Raw genomic sequence first — 17,783 nt, 5'->3', positions numbered from 1 at the left:
ACCACCAGTGCTCGGAATAAATTGTTTATGAAAATTGAAATTCACATTATTGTAATTGACCCTTGTTATAGACGACACACTGTCCTTTTTCACAACAAAAAATAGCCATTGTGATTTCATTGTGTTTTGTACAGTCCTGATTTTGGACATTTTGTTCTCTGTTGGAGAGCAAGTAAAATAAAGACTATGTAAACTGAAATTGTGAACTGGAAGTGTGACTAAAGGTTGATCTCTTGATATCAGAGATGTGCCTTAAGGCGTCCACATGCTTCCCAGCGAAACAGTTCGGACGAGTTTGTGCGTATATTATGATGGCATTTTGTGATGTTTGTTTTGTGTGCCCGAACAGCTGAAAAAACCCTTACCGACGTCTACGCCCCTTTATCGGTGATAGGTCAACAATAAGGATTATTCAAAGTCTTTGTCATTCAACAAGAGACATCTAGTTTTCATGCATTTATTAATTGAGAAATACTGCACCAAGCATATTAGTTACATGTACAATTGTGACATTTTTGACTGAATCTATGACCGATTGAGTTATTTTAGATTAATTCTGAGGAAGTGTATACTGGCTACGGCATCTCAAAATGGACAAACAGTACTCTTGCAGGTTTTTTTTTCTTGTTTTTCAAGCTTTTAAGGGAGTATGCAAGAACACTCGTTCTGTTCAGCTAGGAGCAAGTCGAGCAGAAGCATGCTGACGCCTTTACCCAGTCTGTTGGGGGGGGGGCTATGGGAACGACTATGGGAACGACGTAGAGTGCATACCTGTTCATACTGGTCCACCCATGACAATCAGATCCACAACGCTGCAAGTGGGCCACACGAGACTGAACAGATGCTAGACCGTGGAATCACAGTTGACTTAAAAGGCTAATTGATCATTAGAAAACCCTTTTGCAATTATGTTTGCACAGCTGAAAACTGTTCTGATTTAAAGAAGCAATAAAACTGTCCTTTAGACTAGTTGAGTATCTGGAGCATCAGCATTTGTGAGTTCGATTACAACCTCAATGGCCAGAAACAAATAACTTTCCTCTGAAACTCATCAGTCTATTCTTGTTCTGAGAAATGGAGGCTATTCCATGCGAGAAGTTGTCAAGAAACTGAAGATCTCGTACAACGAAAACAAGGACATTTCTAAGAGGCTACAACTTTTGAACGGTAGTGTATATAAAATCCGTCCTATGCTAGTTTTAAGTTAACCTTAATAGTTTATGGGCAATATGCTTTAAAACTGCACATGCTAAAAGAAAGTATAATTGTATTAATGAATGCTACTTGATCATCTATTTTATTTATTTCCTCCTTACTGATGAGGTGTATTTTATATACGCTATAATCTTGTGTCTATTTTGTTTTAGTGTATTTCCAAGAGCACCACAGTGGTTGCATTGTTGAAAATTGTCAATCAACAAAAAAATCAATGCCAATAAGAATGTAATTTACAGTCAGTCGTTTTATGCACATCATTGGATATCAGTACTTCATAGTTTGTGTTGATTTTTGACCCCTCCGCCCCCACTAGGCACCTCCGCCCCCACTAGGCACCACCCTTTCCCTGTTCGAAGGATAACTTCATGTGATACAGATATACAACTAAATTGACACACTCATTTGACAAGGAGACAAGACACTGAACACATGAATATTGACAAACAAATAGACAGCAGATGTACTTTTTTGAGGAGAATTAGCTACACAAAAATAAATCCAAGGACTAATGGGAAGAGTGAATGTTGTGGGGTAATATATATACACTGTGTACAAAACATTAGGGACACATTCCAAATATTTTAGTCATCCCCCCCTCCCCCTTTTGCCCTCAAAACACAGAATATTAAATAGGCCAACGAATGACAGATGAGTGAGAAAATAAATAGATACTCAACATATTTGCATATCAAATCTAGATTGTATAACCATATATCCTACTGTACAGTATTTACAAAACCCCTTCGAGTGTACCAATGCCATATTTAGGCTACAGTGGCCTAGTTCACGCTGAGGTGATACAACGGATCTTTACACAACTATTGCCAATATGTTTGCGTGCAGACAAACCCATTGAAAGGATCCTTAAATTGTATCACAGCTGTTGTGTGAGATGCATTGTACAACAGGAGTGTGAACTAGGCCAATGTTTTGATGACCAAGCCACCCAACAGATGGGTAGCTAATGAAGATTTTAAAAGGCTGTCTTCATTTAAAGGCGGTCTTCCTCATCTTTTCTTTCTCTCCAGATGCAGAAGCTGGGATTTCTTGAGGTGATCTGTAAAGACACCCAGATGAGTGTTTGCACCATATGTTTGCGCAAATATTTTAAAAAGTTAGTGATTGTCCCCAAAGCTGTTAGTGCAAGTTCTACAAATGTACAGACACGTGACGTACAGTATAAACCCCTTTAGCTCTGACCATCTTGACATAGGAGGATCAGTGACATTCTTCTCGATCTTAGTTGTCAATGGTTTAAACGGTAGTTTAGCATGTTTTCCCTTTTTCACAAAGGGCTTTTCCATTACTGACACACAAAGAGAGTGAATTCATGATATTGATAAGATAAATTGTACGTTGTCATACCCATTCCATTTCCTCATTGTGCTCCTCTTCCTGGCAGCAGGTCACTCCCACTTCTTGATCAGCCTGTTTAGACAGACAAGACAACTGCTCGTCATATAGTTTCCATGACGACACCCTTTGGTGCGCGTGTGTGTGGCATGTGTACACCCAGTGAAGAATAATCAAACCACGTACCCAGTCCATCTTCTCATCTCCAGACATGTTCAGATGGTGGAAGTTTTTGATGAGATCTGTAAAATCCTGGAAGACGAGAAAATATCCAAAATCGGAAAATCTTCGCTGCTTCACTTGAATGTGGTATTACTTTTAATATGACAGATTTATCTGGTCCAACATGGCCTACTCAAAGGCAAAGAATATTACTGTTCATTTTGAACTAGTGTTGAGTGTAGTTCTTGTTGGCTTTAAACTGTAAATGTTCAGATGGAGAAAGCATGCTGATGTGGACAGAGCCACGGTGAAACGATGTGTATGACATATTACTGTATATAACTTACTCCATCCACATTGTCCTTTGCTGCAGGGGAAAAACCATCTGTCGCTTCATAATTCTGGGGAAATTATTCATAATAGTTTGTAATTGACGTTCACCCTCATGTTTCCATACATAACTTATATAAAGGAAACATTTGATGTCTTATCAATTAAGTTAAATTGTAGAATGTTACTTGATTTTACAAACACAAGGTAGTAGCCTAATTTATGAATAGATATACAATTTCTTGCAATAAGTGCACAAAACGTATGTGTAATTTATAGGAGAAGACGGAAGAGAAGAGAAAGCTGACTGTATCTGACATGGACCGCGTCACTGGCCCACGATTAGCGTTGACTGTCATTGACCATGGGCCGCGTCACTGACCCACGGATTAGATCGATGGCATCACCCATCAGTATTGGTTTGTATGTTATAAGGCAACATACAGCCTGTTCGCTCCCTTTCGGCCGGAGGTGAGTGAGAGACACTCAAAAAGAAGAGGAGAAGAGTCATATAAACATTAGTGTAACTCAATACATCATCAACTATATAGTTTTCACTTGAAGAGTTTTTTTTTTTTTTTTACATTAGTTTAAGTAAAATCAGAAAATCGAAATAACTCCCTGAAAATTCATGAATATTGAATTGATCTTTCTCCAACGGTGAACTACCATAGTGATTTAGCTGCAAATGGTGTTATTTTCTTCAAGGTGTTGTAGGAGCTTCTTGATGTTGTCCGCTGAACCTGCAATGTAGAGAGAGTGCCATTGTCATCGCAACCTAATGTATTATTTTGTTTTTTTCTCCCCCTTTTTTTCAAACAACTCAAAGGTGCAGACATTAAAGTAACTGTCCAGTGAAAATCTCACTTTTAAAAGTTAATATTCTGTTAAATTATACCCAAATAATGTTGTTGACTCATCCTATACTCTTATTTGTGGCCAAAGCATAAATTGGAGAGAGAAAAAAAAGCGCTTTAAAATTCCACCTCAAACTTGCATCTCAAACAGACGTTGCAAAAAGAATTACTTTCATCATAGAGGATGATGTCATCCTCCTGAGGAGAATGAGCTGACCAATCAGTGGTCTACTGCTTTTCAATGTAGTTTTTTTTTTTAATTGGAAGGAAGAATGTTTCACTCATAGTAATTAATATAGGTCATGTTTCATAGAAACCTGGATTTGAACGGTCATGGCTGCGGTGCCACTCCCTTTCTGTTTTCTAGCACCTGGGGGGAGGAGAGTGCCTTGCTCTTCCCTTTCTGGTTACACAGTAATGTTGTCTGTCAGTTGTCTAACCAAATACATATTTTGTTTGTGTATATCCTCCTCTCTAGCACCACTCTGTAGAGCATATAACATTTTACATGTCAAATGTTAGTCATTTACAGACTCTCTTATCCAGACACTCTTTGATATAAACTATTTTATTGAGCCATATCCATTTAATTGTCTAGAATCCATAAGCAATGTAAGCAACATGACTTTACAGATCACATTTGTATAATTTGACATAATGCAAGAAACAAGCTAAGCCAGTAAAAAATGTTACTTACCAGTGACAATAAGGAGATCGCCTGCTCAAACTTGTAGTGCACGGGTATTTATGCTCCAGCCAGCACAGACTGTACATAAACCAGCCACGTCATATGAGGAAAATACTGCCTACTTACAAGAATTGAAAGTGAAACTTAATTTCCATTGTTATGTACAAATAATCATATTAAATGCAGACACTCCTCTCTTCGACGGGGACGAGAAGACAAAGCTTCCAAAGCCGTGTTTTTCCGCAATTGCATTTTGAAATGTTATAGAATGAGAACACATTTTTCTAGCGCTTGGGGAGAGGAGAGTGCCTTGCTCTTAAAATGATAAACTTGGATTCGCTAACAACACCATGCCATTGAAACACAGGAGTGACGGTTTCTGATAATGGAATGGGCCTCTGTATGCCTATGTAGATATTCCATTAAAAAGTGACCCGTTTCCAGCTACAATAGTCATTTACAGATTTAACAACGTCGACACTGTATTTCTGATCAATTTGATGTTATTTTAATGGACAAAAAAATAGCTTTTCTTTCAAAAACAAGGACATTTCTAAGTGACCCCAAACTGTTGAATGGTAGTGTAGTTTGGTACACCATTCAGGTCCTCTGCACAAGTGTTAAGGAAATAACTTTTTTTGGGGGGGGCAAAAATGGCTCTGGTGTGATGAGTCTCCAATGAAATTAAGATAACCATACAGGTAACTGGGGCAAGGTCATGTATAATTTTAAAAAACATAAACAGTTTGATCTACACCTCCCGGAATTCAACTGGAAGCCCGTTCAGTTCCCTGAAATTATTAGGACCAATGTTCATCCTAGGGCTGAGTTTAAGTATAATTAATCGGCAGGTTTGGGTAGGTTACTTTCTAAATGTAATCAGTTACAGATACTAATTACCTGTCCTAAATTGTAATCAGCAACGTAAATTTTGGTTTACCCAAACTCAGTAACGTAATCTCATTACTTTCCCCTTAAGAGCCATTAGAATAATACAAAAATGGACACTACCGGTCAAAAGTTTTAGAACACCTACTCATTCAAGGGTTTTTCATTATGTCTTACTATTTTCTACATTGTAGAATAATAGGGAAGACATCAAAACTATGAAATAACATATATGGAATCATTTAGTAACCAAAAAAGTGTTAAAGTATCAAAATTCATAAATACTACAAGTATCTATTTTATTGACACTTTGTGTTGAACACAGTGTACATGTGTGTCCAGAGTCTCTCACTCACTGCCTCATCACCTGGGTGCTAACACATCTTCAGCTACCACCACCTAAGGAATTACAGTCCCCTTGGTTAACCCCAACAAAGACTAAATACTAGGCCTACATGGCAACAAACACTTCCAATTGTTACATGACTGAATCTGTAGAATATAAAGATCCACTGGGCTGAATTGTCATTCAATTATTAGCAATTTATTATAAACATTGACCCATCACACAAGCGCACAAAGGTACACACACCAACAGAATAAAGGATGTTTATTCCGCTATTGCAACATATGGAAAAATATAACCATTCAAATTCATGAAACAGATTTCTAGATGGTCTAATGCAGCTTTAGTTCTTGGGTTATGATGGGCAAGGTGTAAATGATTCTGCATTGCTTTTCCATGGACTTGACCTCAACCCTACACGTCCATATGTCGGCCAGGGTGCCCTCAGCCGTTGTCCTGGGAGATACAGAGAAATAGAGGGTTTAGTGAGCGCATCCCTAAGATCTTACTTATTAGGTCATAGATAAAATTGACTGCATTGCACTTGACTTATATATATATATTAGCATAACTACACAGAACCACCGCAGACCCATTGTAAAATTAGATTCTATCTCCGTATAATATCCCCTTACTACAATGTGTCCAAGTGCACAAACAACATGCCTAGTTCCGCCCACTAGGGTGTGGCTTACAGAGCGCTCTTTGCAATCTGCACTCGTTACTTGTACTCCAGTTATATTACCATACCCGCAGGAGCAGACTGGGATCAGAAATCGTCATTGGCCCCCTTGGTCACCACACCAGCGTTCTTTGTTTGTGGTGAATCTTAACCTGAAGACTGACACTGTTACAAAGCAAGAGGTTGAAAAAGCACATTGAGAGCAGGGATTCATTCATACCAGAACTCAGGACATTTTGTAGGGTACAATTTAAACTACAAACTTAACTATCAGTGGATAGCCAGATTTAAAGCACTGGAACTAACCCCTTTCTCCATTCTTAACAGAACAACTTTCCGGCATCACGTTTTACCTCCCCTCTCAAGATGACGACTTCTCAGTATGACCTGTCAAACACGCTCCCTCCCCACACACTGACCCGGCTGGCACGGGAGTGGCTGGCAGAGGACACACCAAACTTTGACCCTGCAGGGCTGTGTGTGGGGTCACATGAGGTCGAGGCCAGGTTGTTGTGTAAAACGCCGTGCAGCATGCTGGCAGGCAGGCCTTTCTTCACTGCTGTCTTCACTGAGCTCAGCTGCACTGTGGAATGGGCGCACAAAGAGGGAGCACAGCTCGGTAAGAGACCAACTATGAACCTGGTCAAAAGCATGCTGTGGAGGTTTAAGAGAATACAGATGCCTCACAAATGTGATGACAATACACCAACTCTGATCACACTGCCAAATTCATTTGGAGAAGGTATTGTGGAAACGAGCTTCGAGTTTGGCATTGACAAAATTCCATTGGAATAGATTCCAACTGATGACCATCTAACCATTTTAGATACAGATCACTGTGTTTTTTAGGTAAACTCTTCTTTGACCTCACCTCCACCAGGTCCAAATGAGGTGACCCAGACTGCTGTGGTCAGAGGCCCAGCAAGGTGTATCCTCCTCGGGGAGAGACCGGCCCTCAACTGCCTGGCCCGGGCCTCGGGGATAGCCACCCGCTGCTCCCAGCTTCAGAGCATCGCCAGGGAGGCAGGCTGGCATGGCCATGTGGCTGGCACGCGTAAAACCACCCCTGGGTTCCGGCTGGTGGAGAAGTATGCCATGCTGGTGGGCGGCGTGTCCATACACAGACAGGACCTGAGTGGGATGGTGATGCTGAAAGACAATCATATATGGGCATCAGGGAGTATCACACAGGTAGGCAAGGGTGGATGTCTCAAACTGTACATTTGACATCAACCTATACTATGTTGTGGTTGTCGATTCCTCTGAAATGCATGAAAATCAGAGTGCAAGAATACATGGAATATGAAAGACATACAAGATGTACCATTAGATCTGTCCTTTTTCTAATATGAGAGCTGAAGTTTTCCCTCTGTGCATTTTGAATATAAATTAATGTTGCTTTCTGATAGAGAACTGATTTTATGTGATTTCTACCTGTGGGTTTCCAGGCGGTGAGGAACGCCCGCTCGGTGTGTGGCTTCAGCAGTAAGATTGAGGTGGAGTGCGGCAGCCAGGAGGAGGGCAGTGAGGCGGCCACGGCAGGCGCCGACATCGTCATGCTGGACAACTTTAAGCCACAGGTGAGACTGATGGACTTCCCAAAGGCATCAGGGAAGTAATGTAGAAGAGGTAGAGATGTACTGGAGGGCTTGTGATAAAGCAGAAGACATAATTCCGTTGGACATTCATGTACATTGGACTATCAATGTAATATTCTTCTTCCTCCAGTGCTGTGCATTTCGTTCAATCTCTTTTCTTCACGGTCTCTTCCCGCACTCGTTTCTTCCGGCCTCGATTCCACCTCTGTCCCTTCCTCTCTCAGGAACTCCATGCGGCAGCCAAGCTTCTGAAGGAGGAGTTCCCTTCTTTGCTAATCGAGGCCAGTGGAGGGGTGACCCCAGACTCCCTGCCCCAGTATCTCTCCCCCCATGTGGACATCATCTCTCTGGGCTGCATCACCCAGGGCTGCCCAGTGGTAGACTTCTCCCTCAAGGTTCAAAAGCCTGTTCCCTTTCCAATTATTTTCCAATCAAAGTAACTGTGGCAATTCAGGATTTTTGTTAATAAAGTGAAAATAAAAAGCAATGGTCAATTTCCTCACTTTTCATCCAGGAGATGATCAAGAGAAAAAAAAATCCATTATGACATTCAGAGGTGACTGTATGTCTATGCTGCGTACAACTAATTTAGACATCATTATTAAAACTGTGAAGACCGTTCCCTCAGTTTCTTTTGTCCCATAGTGATCATCTATTATATGGGATATTCTTTCAAATCCTTAATCTTTGTGATCCACCAGGAGAAAAGATGACAAATTAGTAACTAAGTCACTATACTATTAAAGCTTCATATGGATTGAAACACACTGCACTTCCATCAAAGTCCATCACCTGTTAAATGAATAAATCAGATATCAGTATTCAAAACACTGAAGTTAAACATGCATAAAATCACCATCTTTGAGTAGACATTATTTAGGCCTAATAATATCATGCCCAAACCGCGTCCTCAAATTGATTTTGTCCCCCCACACCAAACGCAATCATGACATGCAGGTTGAAGTATAAAAACAAACTCTGAACAAATTATTTTAATTTGGCGACAGGTCAAAAAGCATTAAACATTTATGGCAATTTAGGTAGATAGCTTTCTGTTGCTAGCTAATTTGTCCTGGGTTGTTATTTTACCTGAAATGCACAAGGTCCTCTAATCCGACAATTAACCCACAGATAAAACGGTCAACCGACTCATTTCTAGTCATCTCTCCTCCTTCCAGGCTTCTTTTTCTTTGGACTTTATATGGCAATTGGCATTTAACTTTCATAAGGTGTATTACCACAGCTGACTGACCAACTGACCTCAGGTCATCTTTCAATCACCCACGTGGGTATAACCAATGAGGTGGCACGTGGATTTCTGCTTCTATAAACCAATGAGGAGATGGGAGAGGTAGGACTTGCACCGTGTTCAGCGTCACTAATAGAACGGATTTCTATTTTAGCGTTTGGCAACGCAGACGCTCGTTGGCGCAATGATTGAGTAACATGCATGTAAATTTATTTTGCAACGCGGGGTGGTCAGCATGTAACTGTAAAACCAAGTTTCAGTTAACGTGTACCATTTCCCTGATATGACGTGGGTAGCTAGGGCATAAAAGACGAGGGTTTCAGGTAATCAGTTCCATTTAGGAAGAGATTATCTGGCATTTATAACCAGAGCTCTTTCAAGGCTAGTTGGTAAATTAGATTTTGTTAGCTATTTGTTGCTTTTTCTCACATTTGTAATTATTAAAGTAACAAACTATGAAGTAACCATACATCTTGGCATATAGAACTGTACATTTATGTGTAGTTCATGAGGGCAAGAGAATCTGTAGATTTTAAACATTGCTTCAATCTGCTTTTGACTTTAGAAACTCAAAGTTGATTTTGGCTCCATAAATGTCGAACGTGGTTTGTATTTATCTATGGTGAGGTGCTAAATAGGTTGATACATTTTGCAAACGGGAAGATATTTTGGGCTCAGTCTACCTAAAGGTGGTGCTTTTCTGGTTCCTTACCACCAGGAGTGGCATGACATGCAGGACCATAAAGGAGAGCTGCATTTATTCCTTAAACTGATAGAAGAAAAGTCAAAGTAGATTATTTTTCTCCTCTATTGCAGCCAGCTTCATTACAGAAACATCAAGAAGCTCCAATTGACTAGACCTAGATGAAAGCGTGCTATGGTAATCTGAGACGGCTATCAGATGTAAAATGAACGGTTCAAAACGTAAATACAGGAAGTGTTCTGTGAATAATACTCAAGGCACTATTCAATCTGTATCGCTGAAGTGTTACAAATAGAGTAATTTCCTATTGTGATGACATCTGCAGCATTTACCATAAATGCAGTCTACGCCAACACAGGAACAATGCTTTTAAATTTGATGTAACACTGAATTTACGCGATAGGGATTGAAATGACACTATCGGCTGAAATGCCACATACCACTGGCTCGAGTGCCACTGTCATAAGTCATCTTCTGTCAAGTACACTTTCATTAATTTTCACGCAAAGAAGATGGTGCATTTGTCAGACAGTCATAATCAGTCATTTAATGTTAATGACAGGATAACTTCATGCTTTAAAACATTTGGGCTCAAAAGTCTACAACCAATTAATTTGAGAAACCATGTCCCCAGGATTATGAAAAGAGACAACACTTTCCCAGGGACAATGGAGAAGAGGAACAGGGTAAATTAGGCTAGGTCATGATACACCTCATCACCGTATCAACTGACCCTAGCCTATTCAACAACTATGGCCTATATTAAAATCACCCAGACTAGTCATTCAAAATAGCATGGTCCCTAGTTGTTACCCTAGCATTCAATACAACATGAAAGAGACAGTACAGACATATTTGTAAATCAGCTAGTATAAAGGCTGGTCTTGGCCATCTTTTTCATGCATGACGTTATCGATCTCATCGCAAAATTCCAACATCTACACCTGTGGTGAGGGAGAGGAGATGGACTAGGTATGGGCAGTCACCAGAAGTGTGTATACACACACAGGGTGGAATGGACAGGACATGAAACTGCTTTTTCTGTTAAAACAGATTGATCAACAACTTCCTGCTGCCAGGAAGAGGAACACAATGAGGAAATGGACTGGGTATGATGACACATTTGTCTGCATTTCCAATCCCCAATATATACTGAACACAAATATATAAACGCAACAATTTCAAAGATTTTAATGACTTAAAGTTAATGGAAGGAAATCTGTAACTTGAAATGCATTCATTAGGCCATAATCTATGGATTTCACGACTGGGCAGGGGCGCAGCCATATTTTTGTTCAGTATATATTTTTTGTAAATATATACAGCACCAGTCAAACGTTTGGAAACACCTACTCATTCCAGGGTTTTTCTTTATTTTTACTATGTTCTACATTGTAGAATAATATTGAAGATATCAAAACTATGAAATAACACATGGAATCATGTAGTAACCAAAAAAGTGTTAAACCAAAATATATTTTATATTTGAGATTCTTCAAAGTAGCCAACCTTTGCCTTGATGACAGCTTTGCACACTGTTGGCATTCACTAAACCAGCTTCATGAAGAATGCTTTTCCAACAGTCTTGAATGAGTTCCCACATATGCTGAGCAATTGACGGCTGCTTTTCGTTCACTCTGCGGTCCAACTCATCCCAAACCATCTCAATTGGGTTGAGGTTGGGTGATTGTGGAGGCCAGGTCATCTGATGCAGCACTCCATCACTCTCCTTCTTCAAATAGTCCTTACACAGCCTGGAGGTGTGTTTTGGGTCATTGTCCTGTTGAAAAACAAATGATAGTCCCACTAAGCGCAAACCAGATGTGATGGTGTATTGCTGCAGAATGCTGTGGTAGCCATGTTGGTTAAGTGTACTTTGAATTCTAAATAAATCACTGACAGTGTCACCAGCAAAGCATCCCCACCTCCTCCTCCATGATTCACGGAGGGAACCACACATGAGGAGATCATCCATTCACCTACTCTGTGTCTCACAAAGACGCGGCAGTTGGAACCAAAAATCTCAATTTTGGACTCATCATAACAAAGGACAGATTTTCACCAGTCTAATGTCCGTAGCTCGTGTTTCCTGGCCCAAGCAAGTCTCTTCTTCTTATTGGTGTCGTTTTAGTAGTGGCTTCTTTGCAGCAATTCGACCACGAAGGCCTGATTCACGCAGTCTACTCTGAACAGTTGATGTTGAGATGTGTCTGTTACTTGAACTCTGTGAGGTGCAGTTAATTGCCGATTTCTGAGGCTGGGCTTATGAACTTATCCTGAGATTGCAGAGGTAACTCTGGGTCTTCCTTTCCTGTGGCGGTTCTCAAGGCAAAGGGTGGCTACTTTGTAAAATATATTTGGATTTGTTTAACATTCCATGTGTGTTATTTCATAGTTTTGATGTCTTCACTATTATTCACAATGTAAAAAATTAAGAAAAATCCTGGAATGAGTAGGTGTGTCAAATTTTGACTGGTACTACAGTTGAAGTCGGAGGTTTACATACACTTAGGTTGGAATCATTAACTCGTTTTTGCACGGTAAAGAACACCATCCCAACCGTGAAGCACGGGGGTGGCAGCATCATGTTGTGGGGGTGCTTTGCTGCAGGAGGGACAGGTGCACTTCACAAAATATATGGCATCATGAGAAGGAAAATTATGTGGATATATTGAAGCAAAATCTCAAGACATCAGTCAGGAAGTTAAAGCTTGGTCACAAATGGGTCTTCCAAATAAACAATGACCCCAATCATACTTCCAAAGTTGTGGCAAAATGGCTTAAGAACAACAAAGTCAAGGTATTGGAGTGGCCATCACGAAGCCCTGACCTCAATCCTATAGGAAATTTGTTGGCAGAATTGAAAAAGCACGTGCGAGCAAGAAGGCCTGCACACCAGACTCAGTTACACCAGCTCTGTCTGGAGGAATGGGACAACTTATTGTGGGAAGCTTGTGGAAGGCTACCAGAAATGTTTGACCCAAGTTAAAGAATTCAATGCTACCAAAAACTAATTGAGTGTATGTAAACTTATGACCCATTGGCAATGTGATGAAAGACATAAAAGCTGAAATAAATCATTGTCTCTACTATTATTCTGCCATTTCACATTCTTAAAATAAAGTGGGGATCCTAACTGATCTAAGACAGGGCATTTTTTACTAGGATTACATGTCAGAAATTGTGAAAAACTGAGTTGAAATATATTTTACCAAGGTGTATGTAAACGAACGACTTCAACTGTATATATCTTAATAAAGAAATGTTTTCCTTCATTATTTGCCCTTATCTGTACCACCCCTTCCCTAATTGGAGTAAACTAATGGACAACAATACTTAGGCGTCTGCTTCCAGCTTATACATACTATACTAAACAAAGATATAAACGCAACATGCAACAATTTGTAAGATTTTACTGAGTTACAGTTCATATAAGAAAATCTGTCAATTGACATAAATTCATTAGGCCCTAATGTATGGATTTCACATGACCGAGAATACAGATATGCATCTGTTGGTCACAGATACTTTAAAAAAAAGATAGGTCCGTGGATCAGAAAACCAGTCAGTATCTGGTGTAATCACCATTTGCCACATGTAGCGCAACACTTTTCCGTTTCATAGAATTGATCAGGCTGTTGCTTGTGGAATGTTGTTCCACACCTCTTCAATGGCTGTGCGAAGTTGCTGGATATTGGCGGGAACTGGAACACGCGGTCGTACACATCAATCCAGAGCTTTCCAAACATGTTCAATGGGTGACATGTCTGGTGAGTGTGCAGCTTAGAGGAATTGTGTACAGATCCTTGTGACATGGGGTCATACATTATCATGCTGAAACATGAGGTGATGGCGGCGAATAAATGGCACAACAATAGGCTTCAGGATCTCGTCACAGTATCTCTGTGCATTCAAATTCCTGTCAATTAAATACAATTATCTTATGCCTGCCCATACCATAACCAAACTGCCACCATGTGGCACTCTGTTCACAACATTGACGACAGTAAACCACTCGCCCACATGACGCCATACACGTGGTCTGCGCTTGTGAGGCCGGTTAGAAGTACTGCCAAATTCTCTAAAACAACAGAGGTGGCTTATGGTAGAGAGATGAACATTGAATTATCTAGAAACCACTTTGTTGGACATCCCTTCAGGTCAGCATGTCAATTGTACACTCCCTCAACTTGAGACATCTGTGGCATTGTGTTGTGTGACAAAACTCTGCATTTTAGAGTGGCTTTTTATTGTCCCCAGCACAAGATGCACCTATGTAATGATCATGCTGTTGAGACAGCTTCTTGTTATGCCACACCTGTCAGGTGGATGGATTATCTTGGCAAAGGGGAAATGCTCACAAACAGGGAGGAAACACATTTGTGCGCAAAATGTGAGTAAAATAAGCTTTTTGTGCGTACTGAAAATATCTGGGATATTTTATTTCAGCCCATTAAACACAGGACTAACACTTTACATGCTGTGTTTATATTTCTGTTTAGTGTATACACATTTTATTGACACAGTATATTTTACATGACATATTTTACTTTTTATTTTGTTTTTAGTCCCACCCTTCAGCTACACTCAATCCCTCCCATCTATCTCTGAAGTCTTATCTACATTTGATATCTAATTGTCATATATTTTTCAACTTAGCTGTGAAGTTTCACAATGTTTCTGAACCTTTCTATTCTCATAGTTTCAGCAGATTGTTAAAAAAATATATTTTTTGCTAAGAGTATTATTGTATTATTTATCGATTGACTATGACTTTTCAAATCACCCAGCAGTCATTATTGCAGAGTTAGCTCCAGATAAATGTTGCAATTCTTCAGCCATTCCTGAACCTGTGACCAAAATCAAGCTACACATGGACAGTACCAAAACAAGTGATCTAATGATTCTGTCTCTTCGCAGCAAAATCTGCAGAGCTGGGATGGTTGAATCCTCCATATATCGAACATTGTATTGGTTGCAAGAATTTTGCAAGAAAGAGTTTTGAATCTGACGTTGTTTTGTGTATCAGTTCATAAACAATGTGCCATGGAATCGGTACATCGATAGTTTTGTTCCAATTATTTTCTTGGGTGTGACAACTCCACCAGTCCTATTTATGATATTTTACAAGGTTATGCCGTTTTCTTATTTTTTTTAATCATTTTGTTTTCTTAAACCATTAGTATATTTGAAATAACCATAATGTTGCAATATTTGTTGTATTTTCTGGTAGATTAAACTGAAATTGCAACCAGCTTTCTGTGGTTTGTTTTAAAAATAATAATAGCAACCATTTTATTGGTAAACTACACAGCAATGTAAAGCTGTATTTCTTAGCGATCCAATACGTAATATGGTGCATTTATCATAATTTTGTTGTGATCCAGAGTGGTTAGAAAAATTATCTAGATCCTCTGAGGCCATGTAGCGATCCAAATTGTGAACTTAAAAGAAAACATGAAGGTTCAGCATATAATGACACCTTTGATTTTAAACCCTGGATTTCTAGCCCATTGATATTATTGTTACATCTGATTTTAATAGCTAACATTTAGATCTCCTTAATAAATAGATATGGCGATAGTGGAAACCTTGTTTTACTCCTCTTGACAGTTGAATACTTTCTTAGAAGTAGCCATTATTTACTATTTTACACCTGGGTTTACTATACATAACTGTAACCCATTGTATAAGAGATTCTCCTAAATTAAATAGTCCAGGCATTTATATATAAATTCCAGTAGTACTTTATTAAAGGCCTTTTCAAAGTCTGAAATGAATACCAGGCCTGGTTTCCCAGATATTTCATAGTGTTCTAGTGTTTCCAGTGCTTGTCTTTTATTATCTCCAATGGGCTAACATGTTGCAGAAAATAGTCAATTTGCGTGTCTTCACAGATCTCATCAAGCAATCCAAACTTTTGTGTCTGGAGAGAAAGAGAAGATGTTGAGGCCTAAAAGATGTCAACTGGATGGATGGTCATCAAAACATCTTAGCATTAAGGCCAGGAAATTGGTGCACAACGCAGCTGCATTTTACACCTCCACCCAGTACAGCCAGAAGAGGACTGGCCACCCCTCGGAGCCTGGTTCCCCTCTAGGTTTCTTCCTAGGTCCCTGCCTTCTAGGGAATTTTTCCTAGCCATTGTACGTGCTTGTGCATTGCTTGCTCTTTGGGGTTTTAGGCTGGGTATCTGTAAAGTACTTTGTGACAACTCCTAATGTAAAAAGGGCTTTATAAAATGTATTTGATGGATGCACACTGACTTCAAGTCAGGTGTCGATAGTGTATAGTATGATTCTTCCAAGGTCTTTGGCGGTCACATTGAAATGTAGAAATATGTTGTTTTGTATTTTATTTTTCCACTCATCTATGGTTTATTGGCCAAGAGCACAAGTGAACACTGGAGGAGCTGGTGCTTTGTTGAAAATGTTGTCTTGTTGCCCATTTGAGCCACCTTTACTGCACTCATTTCTTATGGTGGGAGGGGTGTCATTCGTGGCTGTTTATTGCCGCCGGCGATGAAGATTGGTAGAGAGGGGGAGCAAGGGAATGAGATTAGATAGGGAGTACTAGCCCTCTCCCTAATTTATGTTTGAAGCTCATCTGGAAAATCTGCCAAGTACTCTGTTACTTGATTTCTAATCAAAAGGTGAACTCTGCATTCATTTAAAAGATTGTATAATAAAGTTTTTTTTTTGTTCATACCATGGTTGTGTCTTGACCACTGACGGACCATAGCGATTCATTTAAAGGTGGTGGCAGCTTGCACACTACTTTACTCAGTCCAGTATTTTGGCCCCACGATCTTGGTTTTGGTTTATTACGGTAGCCTTGGCTCTATCAGTGGACTGGTTAGTTTTCACTTTGTAACCTGAGAAGAAACAAATAACCATTGAAATAAGTCCTCCCCAGGGTATAGTTTAAGAGAGAACTGTTTTGAGCTAGCTGAAACATGCATTCAAGTGAAACTTTACATAAAGGTGTACAGGGGTGGATTGCCATCTGGCAATCCTGTCAGACGCCAGATGGGCTGGACCATTTTTTTTAGTTAGGTGGGCTAGCCAAAATTGACACACTCAAAAATATACATTTTTTAAATAAAAAATGTAAAAAGTGACATGGCAATTATAATATATACTTAGTGTACAAAACATTAGGAACACCTGCTCTTTCCATGACATAGACTGACCAGGTGAAAGCTAAGATCCCTTATTGATGTCACTTGTTAAATCCACTTTAATCAGTGTAGATGAAGGGGAGGAGACATCTTAAAGAAGGATTTTTAAGTCTTGAGACAAATGAGACATGGATTGTGTATGAACGGGGTATGGTAGTAAGTGCAAGGTGCCTCGGTTTGAGTGTGTCAAGAACTGCAATGCTGCTGCATTTTTCAGGCTCAACAGTTTCTCGTGTGTATTAAGAGTGGTCCCCCAACCAAATGACATCTAGCTAACTTGACACAGCCGTGGGAAGCATTGGCGTCAACATGGGCCAGCATCCCTGTGGAACGCTTTCAACACCTTGTAGAGTCCATGCCCGAAGAATTGAGGCTGTTTTGTGGGCAAAATGGAGTGCAACAACCTATTGTGTTGTTTGCTCTATAACCTGTTAGTTCAAATGCCTTGCCACCGTGACATATAGGCCTAAGGCTGAGCCCGAGACAATAAGAAGACAGTGGCAGAATAAATTCAACCACGCCTTTGTTT

At 39.8% G+C, this 17,783-nt stretch overlaps 1 protein-coding gene and 1 long non-coding RNA gene across 2 annotated transcripts; one reads left to right on the top strand and one right to left on the bottom strand.

Moving 5' to 3' along the window:
* Positions 1-532: 532 nt before the first annotated feature.
* On the top strand, positions 533-8,743 carry LOC135538840 (nicotinate-nucleotide pyrophosphorylase [carboxylating]-like). Its single transcript, XM_064964744.1, has 5 exons — positions 533-1,167; positions 6,852-7,143; positions 7,405-7,715; positions 7,973-8,104; positions 8,347-8,743. Exons 2-5 carry the CDS (start codon positions 6,891-6,893, stop codon positions 8,560-8,562), a joined length of 912 nt encoding a protein of 303 aa, XP_064820816.1. The 5' UTR covers positions 533-1,167; positions 6,852-6,890; the 3' UTR covers positions 8,563-8,743.
* Positions 6,090-6,920, bottom strand: LOC135538856 (uncharacterized). The gene is made up of 3 exons (XR_010455499.1): positions 6,831-6,920; positions 6,593-6,689; positions 6,090-6,298 (listed from the first exon to the last, which is right to left on the bottom strand). It is a non-coding gene; the product is annotated as an uncharacterized LOC135538856 (long non-coding RNA).
* Positions 8,744-17,783: the final 9,040 nt, after the last annotated feature.

The sequence above is a fragment of the Oncorhynchus masou genome, chromosome 5 (genome assembly GCF_036934945.1).
Source record: "Oncorhynchus masou masou isolate Uvic2021 chromosome 5, UVic_Omas_1.1, whole genome shotgun sequence".
Classification (NCBI taxonomy): domain Eukaryota; kingdom Metazoa; phylum Chordata; class Actinopteri; order Salmoniformes; family Salmonidae; genus Oncorhynchus; species Oncorhynchus masou.
The sequence above is the reverse complement of the archived record's forward strand: the minus strand, read 5'-3'. Positions and strand labels throughout refer to the sequence as shown.

What these genes read in the sequence shown, in the direction of transcription:
- LOC135538840 (XM_064964744.1), top strand. Translation starts at nt 6,891, where the DNA reads ATGACGACTTCTCAGTATGACCTGTCAAACACGCTCCCTCCCCACACA. An exon ending in CAAAGAGGGAGCACAGCTCG is followed by an intron (nt 7,144 to 7,404) that starts GTAAGAGACCAA and finishes CACCTCCACCAG; the next exon opens with GTCCAAATGAGGTGACCCAG. An exon ending in CATCAGGGAGTATCACACAG is followed by an intron (nt 7,716 to 7,972) that starts GTAGGCAAGGGT and finishes GTGGGTTTCCAG; the next exon opens with GCGGTGAGGAACGCCCGCTC.